We start from the raw sequence: 15,603 nt of genomic DNA on the forward strand, positions 1-15,603 counted from the left end.
ACCTCAACCAGCTTTTTTCACCAAACTGGGTCGTGCCTCAGTCCTACAAGGTCAATCTGGGCTGAGCAGTTCTTCTGGGTTGACCCTGAGCCCTGTATATGCTCTTTCCTGTGATTCCCATGAGCAGAAGCTGCAACTGAAGGAGATTCTGGAGCGGAGGAGCTACACTGAACTATATGAGCATGAGAAAGACCTGGTGTGGAAGATGAGATATGATATCCGGGACCAGTACCCTCAAGCTTTGGCAAAGCTCCTTATCATCACCAAGTGGAACAAGCATGAAGACGTTGCCCAGGTGAGGACGCTGGGGCTCCCTTTTTGATCTGTTTTTCAGTGTCTGCATTCCTGTGATGCATATGGGAGGCCAACTTAGCAGGGGATGTTTCATAATGCCCTTGCGCAGGTAGGTTTGGCATCACTTAGGCTGAGGAAGACTTAATGGAGAGGAATGTATGATGAGGAACACCCAGCTGAGTCGAGGTTTGGCTCTCCTGGGCCCTCTTTGGCTCTGTGCCGTTCCAGCCTTGTTACAGACCAACAAGGTCTTGCTTATTCCCTCTTGAAACTGGAGGCAAGAAAAATACCTGTTTAATTCACAGCAGAAATAGGATCTGGATTGAATATTCTTAGCCGGTAGTGAGAGATCAGCACAAGCTGTCTCAGGGGGACAGTGAATCTCTTCCACTGAGAATGTTGGACGTCAGTTAGGGACGGTCTCTGTGCTGCTCATCCCTCCTTACTTCAAGAACTCTGACAGGATCTTTTAAAAGTCCCTCTCTAGTCTACATTATTGTGCTGCAGAAAAGCGCCTTTCCTGCTTTTCCCGCAGAGCTTATTCCTCTAACAGTGGTACAGCACATCTGTCACCTGCCATGGACTTGGATGGCTCCTCCTGTCAGCCTCGCTAGACAGTGTAGGCTGATGCTTTTTGACCTAATGTCTTCAAACTTGCTCTGAGATAAACCATGACTAAGTTAGTGGGTTTAAACCCCACAAAGGAGCTGCTTTTCCAATAGTAGAATTTTAGATTTATATCCATCGTCATAAACATTTTGTTCCTTTTATTTTGCCTCTTGTTTTTTACCCCTTACAGATGATTTCACTTCTTCAGACCTGGCCAGAATTGCCTGTCCTGAATGCCTTGGAGCTGCTGGATTTTAGCTTTCCTGACCGTTATGTTGGTTCCTTTGCTATCAACTCATTAAAGAAGCTGACGTAAGTATTATCCGCAAGGGATATGCAGAGCCCCTTTCTATTTATGTTTAGGGCTGCCGAGGCGGGCTGTGAACAAGGCTGACAGCCTCATCTTTACAAGTACTTTTGTTGCAGTAAAGATAAGGTTATCTTTTCTTTTTCCTTTCTGTCCACAGAGATCATGAATTGCTCCAATACCTGCTACAGCTCGTCCAGGTTCTTAAGTATGAATCCTACTTAGACTGTGAATTAACCAAGTTCCTGCTGGACAGGGCGTTATCCAACCGCAAGATCGGCCACTTCCTCTTCTGGCATCTGAGGTAAAGAGCAACTATTTTAGCCTTTTTCTCAGTAATCAAGTGAAACCAGCATTTACTGGTTTCCTCATTGCTCTGTGAAGTGAGACAGAAAGTATGTCTGTATGTATCAATGCCAGGATTGTTATTTAAAGCCTATTGCCTCTCCTTTAACTTTCATCAAAGGATGGGTGGAATTCCCTTGCTGTGATTACCAAAACTGCAGCTTTTTACTTGGGACACTGAATACAGATTATTCCAGGAGGGCACCAAATAGCTTTTTGTTTGTTTGGGGTTTTTTTTGGTTTGTTGTGGTGAGGTTTGGATTAGGTTCTGGTTTCCGAATTTAAAGATGTAGGTTCTACTGTTTACAAAGGCTTGTAGTGATAGGACTGGGGACAATGAGCATAAACTGGAGAGGGGCAGGTTTAGCCTAGACATAAGGAAGAATTTCTTAACGATGAGAGTGCTGAGGCCCTGGCCCAGGTTGCCCAGGGAGATTGTGGCTGCCCCATCCCTGGAGGTGTTCCAGGCCAGGTTGGATGGGGCTTGGAGCCCCTGATCCAGTGGGAGGTGTCCCTGCCCACGGCAGGGATGGGACTGGATTTGCTTTAAGATCCCTCCCAACCCAAACTATTCTATGATCTGGTTCAAATGATTTTATTGTATCACCACCTGGGGTGGGTTCATTTTTGCCCCTCCCCAGTACACAGAAAGAATCTGAATAGCAGCTAATGTTCTGCACCCTCCTCTTCCCTGTCCTTGAGAATTAGTCACTCGCTGCAGTGACTCAGACTTGCTTTAACCTCTCTTCTTCCTTTAGGTCAGAGATGCATGTTCCTGCAGTTGCCTTGAGGTTTGGCCTGATCCTGGAAGCATACTGCAGGGGCAGCACCCACCACATGAAAGTCTTGATGAAACAGGTAAAAATTGCTTTGAGCCACAAGATTCCCTTTCCTCTCACTTAGAGCTGCTCCTCAGCTGTTCGCTTTCCTGACTTAACACTACCAGTAATACAAAAAGAAGCCTTCTAACTGCTGTGTTGGTTTTGGCATATCCGAGTCAGAGCCTGGAGTTCCCCATCACATGTGCTTTAGCTCATCCCTTACTCACCCGCACGTTTCCCAAACTACACAATGTGTCTAGAATGGTTTGAAATGTTCAGAGTTCTGCTGTTATTGGGTGAGGTTCATATATGAGTTCCATTTAGTAAGAGCTGAGCACTCTTTCCTTCAGTTGCTGCGTGGATGTAATCCTGCTACTGCCCCGCTCTCTAAAACTTCTTTATAATCTGTAGGAATTTCCTATTTGTTAACCCTCTTCGATCTCTCCCCCTTTTCAGGGAGAAGCACTCAACAAGATGAAATCTCTGAATGACTTTGTTAAATCAAGTTCTCAGAAGACCACCAAGCCTCAAACCAAGGAGATGATGCATGTATGCATGAAGCAGGAAACTTACCGGGAAGCGCTTTCACGCCTCCAGTCCCCCCTGAACCCCAACGTTATCCTCGCTGAAGTTTGGTAAGGAAGATCTCTTTATCTGTTCTCTGTAGAGCCAGACTTCTGGTTACCCCAGAGTCCTCTCTTCTCATGGAAGTCACCAGTCCATCAGCATTCGTGGATGCTGTTGAATTTTCAGCTTAGATGGCTGCATTTTAGTAGGTGGAAACTCTGATAGTAGTATTTTTGTTTCCTCTAGTGTGGATCAATGCACCTTTATGGACTCCAAAATGAAACCTTTGTGGATTGTGTTTAATAACGAAGAGACAGGCAGAGGTGGAGTGGGCATTATCTTTAAAAATGGAGATGGTGAGTCTTCAAAAGACACATTTCATACACGTTAGTCTCAAATATTAATTGTGGTGAGTGGGCCTAAATATGGACCACTAAGACGTGTAAATGAGAACCACCAAGGTGGTTTGAGTTTTTTGACAGTAATCTGGAGATGGGTATAATAAACTCTCCTCTCTCTTTCACTTGATAATATTTCTCTTTGATAATATTTTAGCACAGTAAAAAGAAACGTGATGTAAGGTCTGAAAGAGCTAGAGCAGCCCGAGCTGGGGAGGGTGGGAGTGGGTGCTGCTCACTGTTGGGATGGGATGTTTTCTGAATGTTTTCCCTTTGTAATGCTGCACAGATCTTCGTCAGGACATGCTCACTCTGCAGATGATCCAGCTGATGGACATCCTGTGGAAGCAGGAGGGCCTGGACTTGAGGTGAGTGACATGCCACAAGTCCACAAGCTTATTTAGTCCCTGATAGGTCTGCCTGCTATTCTGTGAGCGGTTAGTCAGGTGTGTGGTGCTGAGGAGTAGAAATTCATAGTAGAGAGGGAGTAGGGAGGACAGGTGAGGGGAAAGCTTAAAAGTCAACAGAACCCAATTCTGAGCAAGATTTCAGTGGAAGGGTTTCTTTCATCTCTGCAGGATGACCCCTTATGGCTGCCTCTCCACAGGAGACAAGACGGGGCTGATAGAAGTTGTCATGCACTCCGACACCATCGCCAACATCCAGCTGAACAAGAGCAACATGGCAGCCACTGCAGCCTTCAACAAGGACGCGCTGCTGAACTGGCTGAAATCCAAGAACCCGGGGTAAGGGGGACCTCTTACTCAGGGCTGCTTCTGCTTCCTTCTGTCTAGACATTTCTTCTGCTTTGCTCAGGTTTTTCCCTTCAGTTACACATATTTCCAAGTTTTCCCACACGACCTCTGGCACACCAGAAGGCATCACGTTGAGTTGTACGAGTCGAGCAGAAATGGAGGCATCTGAGTTATTGTTTGCAAGGATTTTTGATCTTTGATAGCTTAAGGTAGTGCCCACGGGCTGGATCTAAACCTTGATCTTCCCATTGGTCATAGAATCATAGAATACATACAGACAGTTGTTATTGCAGCCAGTTTTTGTGAAGCCTGGGTGGCCTCAGAGAGCACTACACAAATTTAGATGCGGTTCCCTTACCTCTCCTGCAGGTTTGTGGCGGGGAAGCTATAAAAAGGACTTTCCCAGTGCTGAAGTACTGGTGTTCAAAGTAAAATTCTCTTTTGATCTTTTTCTTACCCTCTTCAGCGATGCATTAGAACAAGCTATAGAGGAGTTCACTCTCTCCTGTGCTGGGTACTGCGTGGCAACATACGTGCTGGGGATCGGCGACCGGCACAGCGATAACATCATGATCCGGGAAACTGGACAGGTACGGGGGACCAATGGACCAATCCTTAACTCTCAGACCTAAAACTAACTGCAGACGCAAACTCGAGCACTGACTGATCCGTCTGCACCCTTATCGGCTTCAGCAGAGTCACAACTAGCTTGTAGTTGTTGGGTAAGATCCTCAGTGACTTACCCAAGGTGATATATTTATAGCCTTCCTCCTAGAAAAAATGTTGTGTTGTTTTTTTAAAATGAAAGCAAGTGATTAGGATGGTTTTAATTTCACATCAGTAGGGGTACTGATTGCTTTAACTCTGTGTTCTACAAGAATAGCTACCAGAGTTTATATCTTCTTATACACTGGAAGACGAAGGGGAAAAACCAGGAAAAAGAATCCCTTTGTTGACAGGACATATTCTAAGCTGATCAGTAATATTTTTGTAAAGGGGAGAGTCTAAACTATCTTTCTTTTTTATTTGTGAATTCTATAAAGCCTAAATCAACCCTGTACTACGGTAAGTCTCCTGCAGGTCCAGCAAAGTCAGCTAGTTAGTTGCTATTTCCAAGTGAGAAACTGGCTGCTGATGGTTTGAGACTCACCTCCCTGCCTGCAACCCTCCTGTGCAGCAGGGGCCACTCGGTTATTTGCCCACTTGAGGGAGCTGATGCCCTGTGAGATAGAGCCTTGGGCTTTATCTGTCTGGGCTTTGCACCAGCTTTACAGAATAGTCATAGCGTGCAAGGGTCTGCACAGGATCCTCCTCTCCCTCCTTCCCACCACGGCAGCAGGGATGGGACAACTTCACCGCACTTGGTATTTAAAGGAAAAAAGAAAGGGGGAGGAAAAAAATCCTCACCAGGGCAGGTCAGATTGTGTAGCCACTTCAAAACAGGACACCACCTTCCCTCTGCCTGGGACTGCACCTGCCCTAGCAGGGAGCCCCTTCGAGTTCTCCTTCTGCTTTTAGTAGCGACACACTAAAAACGAGACATTTTTTCAGATATAACAAGTGCTGCAGAGGTAAGAACCTTTTCTGTCCTATCCGACATCCAATTTGCTGGAGATTATCTTGGCGAGTAAATATTGCCTCTTTTCCCAAAGGGGAGAGGTCGTCTTTCTCCCTCTCAGTATCTTTGGAATACAGTCACTGGGAAGAGAACACAACTGTTGTGAAAACCATTTTTCTCTTCCTTATTTTCAGCTGTTCCACATTGATTTTGGTCACTTTTTGGGGAACTTCAAGACTAAATTTGGTATTAACAGGGAACGAGTTCCTTTCATCTTAACCTATGACTTTGTGCATGTCATCCAGCAAGGAAAAACTAACAACAACGAGAAGTTTGAAAGGTAAGTGTTGGCACTTATACTTGGCTTCAAGCTCTTGATTTTCAGTTTATTTCCACCAATGATTTGTAGCCTATTGCTGTCCATGTGCACGGAAGCAAGACAGAGCTTCATTATCAGTGCAGAGAGCAGCGTTCAGACTGATACGTAGCCTGGCTTTATAAAATGGTAGAGCAGAGCTCACAATCTTCATTCCTTTGTCTCATCTTCCTTTCTGAGCAGGTTCAGGGGTTACTGTGAAAAGGCCTATATGATCCTGAGGCGCCACGGTCTTCTCTTCCTGCACTTGTTTGCACTGATGAAAGCTGCCGGCCTGCCAGAACTCAGCTGCTCTAAAGACATTCAGTATCTAAAGGTAAGCGAAGCAGAGCTCAGATACTATGAAAATGCAATAGCTGATCCTGTGGCTCGGTGAAAAGGAATTCAGAGCTCTGGGAATCACGAGCAGACACGCAGCATTTACGTGCAGGACATCAGAAATGCCAGATACCGGTGCTTAGGAAATAACTAACTTCAGATTTTCAGGGCAAAGGCAGTTGGACCTTGTAGAACCAGCTTGCAAGGAAAGGAGAGCGAGCTCTTCGTTTATTTATCATTCTCAGTTCCGAGCTCGCCTCTTAGAACAACCCAGCCCTGGCCAAATGAAGACAGTACTTTGTACAAAAGCACTGAAATACCTGCTGTTTCCGTACTCCCAATGTAAGCATAGGATGGATGTATTTATCAGAACGAAAAGACGTTCTGCAACTACACTAGCTATTAAAAACAATTAATAGCTACTCATTTCCTACTCGGTGCTCCTTTTAATGGAGTAATTTCTTAGCGAGCAAACATCTTTCTTAGTAGTTGAGCACTTAATTGTTCAGTTGTGTTTTCAGTGAGGTTATGCCGATTTCTGCCTCCTTCCTTCAGGATTCCCTGGCGCTTGGGAAAACAGACGAGGAGGCACTGAAGCACTTCAGACTAAAGTTTAATGAAGCCCTGCGAGAGAGCTGGAAAACCAAAGTGAACTGGCTGGCACACAACGTATCCAAAGACAACAGACAGTAGAGCAACAGCAGCCTGCGCGGTTGCTCCAAGAGAATGTAATACCGGCACTGAGGCCGGCAATTGCCAACGGGGTCTTAAAGACTGAGGAATGGAAGATCCCCCACCTGCGTTCCCAGAGATCACACGTTGCTGCATGACCAAAAAAAAAGGTTGGACTGCCATTGGCCGCATACTGGTGTCTGCTGTAGGACTCTGGGGGACAAGGGAGACGCGAGGCAATAAAATACAGTGGCAGACAGTGAAAGGTAGGTAGATGGACTGTACCCTCGAGAGCTCGTTGAGCTTCAAATCCATCTAGTGGCAGAGTTCAGGCGGTTGTACCTCCCTTTCAGTGTGTTAATGTGTATATTTCTATTTTCTTGTAAATCTAGCTGAACACAGAGAACCTGCTATCCCTGTAGCTCTTGTAATACAGCCCAGCCAGGCCTCCACCCTTGCAGCTCAGAGGCATTAACTTCACCGTGTGATCCTACCCCCCGTTTCGGTGTACGCTAAGGTAGGTCAGCGTAAATCACCACTGAAGCTGACCTGGACTAATTGCTTTACTCTGCATTGTGACAGGGTAGAAATACTCACACTGTCATCTTACTGTCTGTCTGCTAGAGAGGCCAAAGTGTTCTGAAACTGAACTGGAACCCGTCCACGAGGCGGCTTGGATGGGCCAGTGGGTTTAGGTATTTTTGTTTTCTTAAGTCAGACTTTAGCTGAACCTCAAGCAATTCCTGGGTTTCTATGTTTATTCCATTTTTAAGCCTGAATGCATCTTCAGCCTGGCATGCAGTGTCGGTTGCTGCATTTCCCTCCTCCTGGGGAACCTCAGAGGGAGTTTGGCACCTGCAATTTGCGTGTGCAAGGTACCTGCCTACAGCTACGTAACCACAGGGATACAGCCCTGCAACTCCCGTGGCAGCCAGACCCTTCTGTGCCCGGGCCCTCGGGCAGATCTCCCTTCCCGCGCAAGGACAGACGAGTTTAACACTGAAACACAGTTACAGAAATTGCATCTCATCATCTTAACTCCCTGTTCCTTTCTGCACTCTCCTTTCAACCGCGGTGCGTGACTCCTGGGCTGTTGGTAGAGCTGGTGTGCAAAGCCGTGTGTGTGCAGGGTCAGCGACAGAGCAAGTCACAGTCGCCTGTGCTGGTACCTAAATCTGAACAAACCGTCTACTCCAGCCTCTTCCTCTTCCTCCTGCTGCCTCGGCCTCCTTCCCAAGCAGGATCTGCCCCGTCTCCCACAAGGTGCTGTAATCGATTACGTTATTTCCCCTCGTGGTTCATAGTTTTGTCCCCAGTTAGCGTCCCCCTGGGGAGCCGTTCTGGGGACAAGGAACAGGAGCCCCTCGGCCCCTCTGTGCACCCAGCAAGGTGCACCCAGCAGGCTCTGGGGGTGAAGGGAGAGAAGTGGAGCAGCAGGGTCAGTACCTGCGTCCTTTAGCAGTTCCCGGGGTGCTTGCCTTCCATTTCCCCACATCATGTTCCTAGGGAGGTGCTACCATTCCTGCCTTTTACAGAATAGGTCTTGGATTTAGGCTGCCCCTAAAGCTGAATCCTATATTTGATTTGTAACCAGGCTGAGTGATTTCCTTTTACTCACAGAACTGTTTTTTAACATTTTACTTACTCTTATGAAGGTAAAAAAAAAATGCATTTCAGATCCTGTTTCTCAGGCGACAAAGAGACGCAGGTGTTGTGAAAGGATGGACTCCTTTCTCATGTAAATTCAGCAGTCATGCCTGGTTTAGAATTCCCACAAAACCAGCAAGTTTAGGACAGTGACTGACTGGGCCTGTTTATTCTTAAATAACTCTTCCCTGTCCTGGGATGAATTTGCTTTGATGGGACTTTTGCATCCAGCACACGTCATCCCTGACCTTCAGCTCTTTCAGGACATTAAAACCAGGTACCCCTGTACTTTACCAGCCTCTATAGGGCAGCATTTCTTTTAAAGTCTCCTCCACGTTTATTTATTTATTTTTTTAAAAAGAGGACAAGTTCAACATTTGTTCTTCATCAGCTGAGTTAACACTGCCTTAAAAGGTAACTTATGGTTGGACTCGATGGTCCGGTGGGTCTCTTCCAACCTAGTTATTCTATGATTATATCCTAAGTAGAAATTAATAGCGGTAGGTAATACAGATATGGTCAGTGAATGGAATATGAGACACCTTTAATAAATCCCTCCCCGGTTACCTTTCTACACAGATACCAGCAGATTATGATTTACTCGTAGGTGGTTGCTAATTTAAATTCTGATTTAAAGTACTTCAATTTAAAGTATTTAAATTTAGATTTGAAGATGTTTCTTATCCTAAAGGATGTTATGCTATGAAGCCTACACTAGGCCGTGATAGAGGAGACAACTCATTTTAACTTTATAAAACCATTGGAGATGCCAGTTTCTTTCAAAGGACTCTCAGCTCGTGACTGAGAAATGGCCAGAACATTTGATGACAGATCGAATGGCATGTACCCTTCCAAACGATCCAAGTTTCTTAGCACATTGTTCTATGCTTTAGAATGGTTACAAGTCGTGTCTGCAGCAAGCAGTGGTTCTTGCTGTTGCTTTCTCTGTTACACCCCCCTTAAGCTAGAACAGAAAGCGAGCTTCATGCCTGCCGCCTCCGACTATGCATTTGACCATAACACTAGGAAAACACCCGTGGATAAATGCGCACAAACTAACCTGCAGGAAACAAAACACTCTAGAACCGCTGCTGCTTCTAGAGATGAGACTAAAAGAAACCTCCTGTAGTCTGAGCGCATTGTCCTCGGTGAAGGATGAGCTCTCTGCGGTATCCTGGAAGGTGCTCCCGTGGCTGGAGTATTACTCACGGTTTTCTTGAACTGAACCACGGCCAGGGGCCTCAGGTTTCAAACTAAATCTTAAAACAGTGACTCCATATTTGCAGTTGGAAGTACAGTAGTAGGAAACTGAACTGTCCAACAAATTAATTACTATCTGATGGTTTATTCTCATGTATATACTTAGCTCTGCTAAGTATTATAATTTTCCTTTCCTGTGCCAGATTCTAAAGCCTCGTGCTTCACAGGCTAGGAGGCTGCTGGGTGTCACGATCTAAATGAGGAATGGGAAGATGTTTCTGCCTCTTACATCTAAGTAAAAATGCCTCCATTATGGGAAGGACTTGGACAAGTGCAGAAGTTACCCTGTGGCGGCCACTCTGTGCTCTACACCATCTCACAGCTCTGGTCATTCCTATTTTTTTCCCCCTCTACAAAAACCAGGTCACCTGATGCTTCTTCCCAATTTAGCGTGCGGGATTAATGCACACATTGAATGTCTGGTAAGCACCTTGCTTGTACATCAAACCTGTGGCACCCACCCTCTTGGATGATGCTTTTACAAGGTTCCACTGTTGTCCTCTTACAATTCAATGCCATCTAGTGTAATTCTTCCAATTTAAGAGCCAGATTTGTGGAGACCAAGCATTTTTCTCCCAGGCTTACTGGAATACACAAAGTTTGCCGCTATCATGGAATAAATAAGGTTGGCAGGGATCCTCCTGAAATACTGAGTGGGAAATGCAAAAAGGAAACCGTAAGGCCAGCACTCAAGCTCTAACAGTTGTTTTGATACTGCAGGATGTAGAGCTCTTTGCATGCTCCTCAGACAGTGAGAACGCAGTAGTGCCTGCATCTAAATCACAGACATTGATCACTCATCTGCGTTCCCTCCCCTGGGGTGGCATTCCCATTCACTGTTTGCTTGCAGAGGTCCCCGTGGACACACAACTTTATCTCGTCTCTAAACCGGAGCAAATATTGCTATTTCCTTCCTTATTAAACTAAATTACAGAGCAAAAAATACGCAAAAATATCTGGCCACGCGCAAGCCGAGACGCACTGAAGTCACAACGTCAGTAGTCTGTGTATTTTTATGCAAGGGAAAAGACATACTCAATTCCGCAAATGTAAAAGCAATTTGTACACTGCCACAAAAGGGTAACCCAAGCTTTTGCCTGCACACTGCAGGAAGGCATCTCACCCAGGGGTTCCCTGAGCTGCCGAGGTGCTTGGTGCACAGGCTCACGCTTCACACCAGCGGCCACCGTGTCCAGAAAACTCAAGCCCTAATCTAGTTTTACAGAAGCAGCAGTGTCATCTGTCCCTCAGTTTTAGAAGTGCAATAAAACAAAGCTGTAGCAGTGTAAAATAGCAAGAACTGAACAATTTCAGTGTTTCTCATGCCAGCCCAGCTTTACAGAGAGGTTACTTAGCCTAGAATGACTTACCGACAAGGAGTGAGAATAGCAATGACTCATCGAGGGGACCTTCCTTGTACACCACTAGAACATCTTGAATGAACCTCTGATGGCTACATCAGGTCAGCAAAGTTGACTCCAAATCTACAAAGCAGCAGCTCACCTGATAGTTTTCAGCAAGCTGAATTGTATTGAATATGGAAACTTAAATACTTTCAAAACCAGTACATTTCACTATAAATAAATACCTTCCGATTTTATAAATATGCTCAGAATGACACCCCTTTCTATTTCTATTTATTTAGAGACGTTTCTGTGATTATTTTTTTTAACTCTGTACAAACTGATTGTGCTTATTCTGTTGCCTTTGAAAAAAAAGAAGTATTTTTTTAAGCCAAAACCGTGGTTCTGTAAGAAGAGAATGTTTACATGTTTAACTCTTCAGTTGCTTTAGGTACATGTTTTGTAAATTAAAAAATAAAAGAAATTATGGATAAATTGTAAACACAAGCTGCCAAAATCTTTCTGTGCTTGAGACAGCAGCGAAAATAAAACTCTTCGACTGCCACCAGCAAAGGCAAATAACAACACACAGTTAATACAACTTGAGTCAACGTTGGTCCATTCGGTAAGAAATAAATGCAAACAACCTTTAGAACCAGAAATTTATTGTAGCTTATAGACTTTCCAAACTGACCTGTTACCAATATACACATCTGAAAAGTTATACCCACAGCAGCTACCAGCTGCATCGGCACGTTTACAACCTTTCAGTATTACCATTAAGTCATGATCAGTTTTGGTCTAAAATACAGCAGCTACAGCAACAGTATATGGAAGGATAAGTCTTCTACACATTAACACAGGACAACTGTCAGACATAAGTTAAAAGTTTCCCAGTTTACTTAAAACTAGCAGTTATATTACCACATAAGTAGTCAAAACCATTTCCCCATTTTAGAAATCTAAAATTTTACATAAAAAAACAACCCCAAAAGACGGTAAGCTAGAGTCGTGTGGGTTCTCTTCCCTGCTTCCAGGCCCATCTACTATTGGAAAAGGCACTCCGCAGTCAAGCGTTACCCCAGATAAAACCCACCATTAGATCCCATTACACATGTCACTAGGTGAGAATAGGTCTGCTCTAAAAATCAAAACTATAGAAACATTTGGATCAATCCTTATCTTTTCTCTCTTTCAATCAGGACCCTTTGTGCCCCACCCTTTGGCTTGCTTGTCGTTCCTGTCACGCTTACCCAGTGCAAGGTTTCCCTGCTGCGTAGGGTCAGCCACTAACTCACCTGCTAGGAGATGTGTGGGCTGTGCACCTAGAACAAAGGCAGACTACATCAAAGATCAAAAACCGGAGCTTTGCTTACCATGCCGAGGAATGAATGGAGTCCTAGTCTCCTGTTACAAGCAAAACAAGTTACTCTTTTTAATCCACCTCCAAATGTAAAAAAAATCAAGTAAGCAGATATTCATTACTTGATGCTCTGCATAAGACCAAATAAAGTTAAATAAACAAGACCTGCCTTACAAAAAACCTAGCACTCTCCACCACGGGGTCAGAACTTAACTTTTCGTACCTTTCAGCTATTTCTTTAGAAAAGTCCTTTGCGATTCCAAGTTGGAACTTTGGTCAGAAACAACCAATATCACCTGGACTTGGAATAATATTAACAATGTTCCCAAGGTGTTCTGGTTGGATAATTTATGCTATAGTTTTTTTCACCAGCAGGAAAACACAATTACTAAGTGTAAACAAAGGCTTAATACACCAACAGTCCGAGTTACTGTACAAGGGCTACAGGGAATGAGCAGGAGTGTGTTTAATAGAAATGACATCAGCTATGCCCCAAACCCTCCCGCTACCAAATCAGAAAAACCCAGCAGCCAAAAAAACCCAAAATACTCTGTAGATGGGTAGCCAAGGTGCACAGGTACACGGGTCTCAGGCTTTCCAGCTTCAGTTACCAATGTAACAGTCAATCAAATGAACAATCCACCCTGTCAGCAGCATGAACAGACCATCATTGTGCTACAGGCAGCCTCTCTCTCATTCAGAGGAGCTGTGGCAAAACCCCACAGCAGCAGCACACTAATTTGCCCACCATCCAAGTAGTGTTTTGCTCCCAATAACTTAAAAGCCCTTATGCCAAGATTTAATTGGAGAGAAAAAAAAAAAAAGAAAAAACCCACAAACTGTATTGCACAGGGCAGCTCAACCTCTGCAGAGGTTCCTAAAGCCTTTACAACTTTGCACAAGCTTCTCTGTTCCCTCTGCAAAAATAAAGGAGATTAAAGAAAAGGAAAGGAAAAATAAAGAATAAAAAACAGAGCGAGGCATGAGCGAACATGGCAGTCAAGGCCAACGACACCGTATTAGTCAAACATCTACACTAGAGAGCTGTGCCCGTGCTCCTGCTGCAGTAGTATGAGACTTGTAGTGTTTCATGCTTCATGATTTTTTGACTTTAGCATGTTTTAAACCCCAATCCCTGTTTTCACTACCACAAATGACATAATTACATAATTCCAATATATTTACAAAATATTAAAAAGTCTGTTAATCTCCTACATATTAACCTCATTCTGCCACTTTACACATGCACTACTTTGGGGAAAAAATTAAAGTAAATCAACAGGCTGAAATGAGCAGCTTTACCCTTTGTCAGCAAGCACTCTTTGCATCTTTTAAGAAGAGAAAAAGGAACAAAGCCAAGTTTGTTTCACTGAGCAAAAAAAAGACAGTTCAGAAATTCATGTGCAATGGCTACAGATCTGTAGAGTCACTTAGCTGAGATGACATGAAGAAAAAAGTGCAAGGTGGTTCCTCACATAGCGTAAAAAATAAAAATCCAGTCACTGAGGCATGGCTGAAGGAAAACGAGGCGCTAACTACAACTCTAGAAACAGCATCAGGAACTAGCTGACATGATACAAACACTGGGATGCGTGTGGGTTGGATCTACTGGCCAGAATGTATGTTTTTACCCCCCATGAATCCTCGGTAACAATGGAGTGTATGACAGTGGAGTCTTCTAGAGCAGAAACAAAGACAAAGGGAACAGCTAGAATCAATAACTGAGGGTAGAGTCATCCCATTCCAGCTGTTGCTGTCTATTCACATTCTGTTGGTCCTCCTCCTGCTCACCCTCTTCCTCCTCGCTGCTTTCAGACTCTGCGCTAGTGATGTCATCTTCTTCCCCATCTTCACTTTCTTCTTCCTCTTCCTCCTCTTCTTCCTCACTGCTGTGTTGATCCTCGTAAGTCTGTTAGAACAGAAATTAACTGCTAGCATCACACGGGGCAAAATTCGTGTTACTCTTTTGAATTCAGGCACAAGGCACTACGCAGAGAAACAGCTATTACAGATCACAAAATCATAGAATGGTTTGGGTTGGAAGGGACCTTACAGCCCAACCATGTACAATCACAGCCATTACAGCTGGAAAGGGCATTTTTTTCTTAAGTGCTGAGACACCAACTTTACCTCCATGGGGTTCACAGTGATGGTCAAAGCAGAGTCATCCCAGTCCATCTCATTTTCCTTTCCAGTGTCCTGGTCACGCATTGTTCTCTGATGTGCAGCTCTGATTCGGAACACGCCCAGAATAATCATAAAAACAAGGAAACTAACACAAACGACAATCACAACAGTGGCTGTGCTTGGAACAACTGCAAGGAGAAAAGAAAAGGAGTTTCTTAGGATGATACTGATGGCTCTTACAAAAGGCTAACAGCCAGTCGTCTGTTCTCATCACCTGCAAGAGGGAAACGGCATTACACAAATATTCCATGTAGCTACACAGAGGCAGTTTGTCTACGGCCACTTAAAAAGTCGCTTGGAGAGTAAAAACTACAACTTTGATCCTTAATTACATCAATCTGAAGGACTGACAACACATGGGAAGCAGATTCCACCACACAGAGACTCCTCTCTAAAGTCTTCTTCCTCTCACATCCTACACCCACGCTAAATTAATATAATTAAAACAGAAATGACAGCCACCACAACTCATCAAGGGAATAACGCTGCAGTTCTTTCCTCATGCCATTCAGAAGAAATACTGTCCCAGTTCCTCCTCACAGTCTTTTATCTAGGTCTCACTTCAATCCCCTCAGGACTAGTAGGTCTCCCATTTTCCAGTGTACACCAACAGAACGATCTCCTGCTTGCAGGAGTGTATTTCATAGATCTCTAAGAATCCACTCCTCCCTGTTTGGGCAACACCAGAACAGATCAAGTAGCTGCTCAGATTATTAGTCCAACACAGTGGTTTAAACTCTGGGAAAGAAACTCTCTGCAGCAAGAAGTCTCTGGGACAATTTA

At 44.4% G+C, this 15,603-nt stretch overlaps 2 protein-coding genes across 9 annotated transcripts in view; one reads left to right on the forward strand and one right to left on the reverse strand.

Moving 5' to 3' along the window:
- PIK3CD (phosphatidylinositol-4,5-bisphosphate 3-kinase catalytic subunit delta) overlaps positions 1 to 11,847 on the forward strand; it is a 49,253-nt gene extending 37,406 nt beyond the window's left edge. For 4 of the 5 annotated variants that reach the window (XM_069874677.1, XM_069874675.1, XM_069874678.1 and 1 more), the window contains exons 13-24: positions 128 to 295; positions 1,094 to 1,215; positions 1,371 to 1,514; positions 2,314 to 2,413; positions 2,833 to 3,011; positions 3,190 to 3,299; positions 3,631 to 3,709; positions 3,920 to 4,087; positions 4,563 to 4,686; positions 5,849 to 5,994; positions 6,214 to 6,346; positions 6,904 to 11,847. In XM_069874677.1, the coding sequence (XP_069730778.1) occupies positions 128 to 295; positions 1,094 to 1,215; positions 1,371 to 1,514; positions 2,314 to 2,413; positions 2,833 to 3,011; positions 3,190 to 3,299; positions 3,631 to 3,709; positions 3,920 to 4,087; positions 4,563 to 4,686; positions 5,849 to 5,994; positions 6,214 to 6,346; positions 6,904 to 7,041 (1,611 nt within the window). In that variant the 3' untranslated portion in view covers positions 7,042 to 11,847. Of the gene's footprint in view, positions 1 to 127; positions 296 to 1,093; positions 1,216 to 1,370; positions 1,515 to 2,313; positions 2,414 to 2,832; positions 3,012 to 3,189; positions 3,300 to 3,630; positions 3,710 to 3,919; positions 4,088 to 4,562; positions 4,687 to 5,848; positions 5,995 to 6,213; positions 6,347 to 6,903 lie in introns of those variants that run through there. The other variant, XM_069874679.1, reaches the window with a different exon arrangement.
- A 71-nt stretch (positions 11,848 to 11,918) lies between these two features.
- The window catches only part of CLSTN1 (calsyntenin 1), a 38,440-nt gene continuing 34,755 nt past the window's right edge, over positions 11,919 to 15,603 (reverse strand). For all 4 annotated transcript variants that reach the window (XM_069874824.1, XM_069874822.1, XM_069874823.1 and 1 more), the window contains 2 exons: positions 14,764 to 14,948; positions 11,919 to 14,542 (listed from right to left, as the gene is read on the reverse strand). In XM_069874824.1, the coding sequence (XP_069730925.1) occupies positions 14,348 to 14,542; positions 14,764 to 14,948 (380 nt within the window). In that variant the 3' untranslated portion in view covers positions 11,919 to 14,347. The remainder of the gene's footprint in view (positions 14,543 to 14,763; positions 14,949 to 15,603) is intronic.

This window comes from Phaenicophaeus curvirostris, chromosome 22 (assembly GCF_032191515.1).
Source record: "Phaenicophaeus curvirostris isolate KB17595 chromosome 22, BPBGC_Pcur_1.0, whole genome shotgun sequence".
Taxonomy (NCBI): domain Eukaryota; kingdom Metazoa; phylum Chordata; class Aves; order Cuculiformes; family Cuculidae; genus Phaenicophaeus; species Phaenicophaeus curvirostris.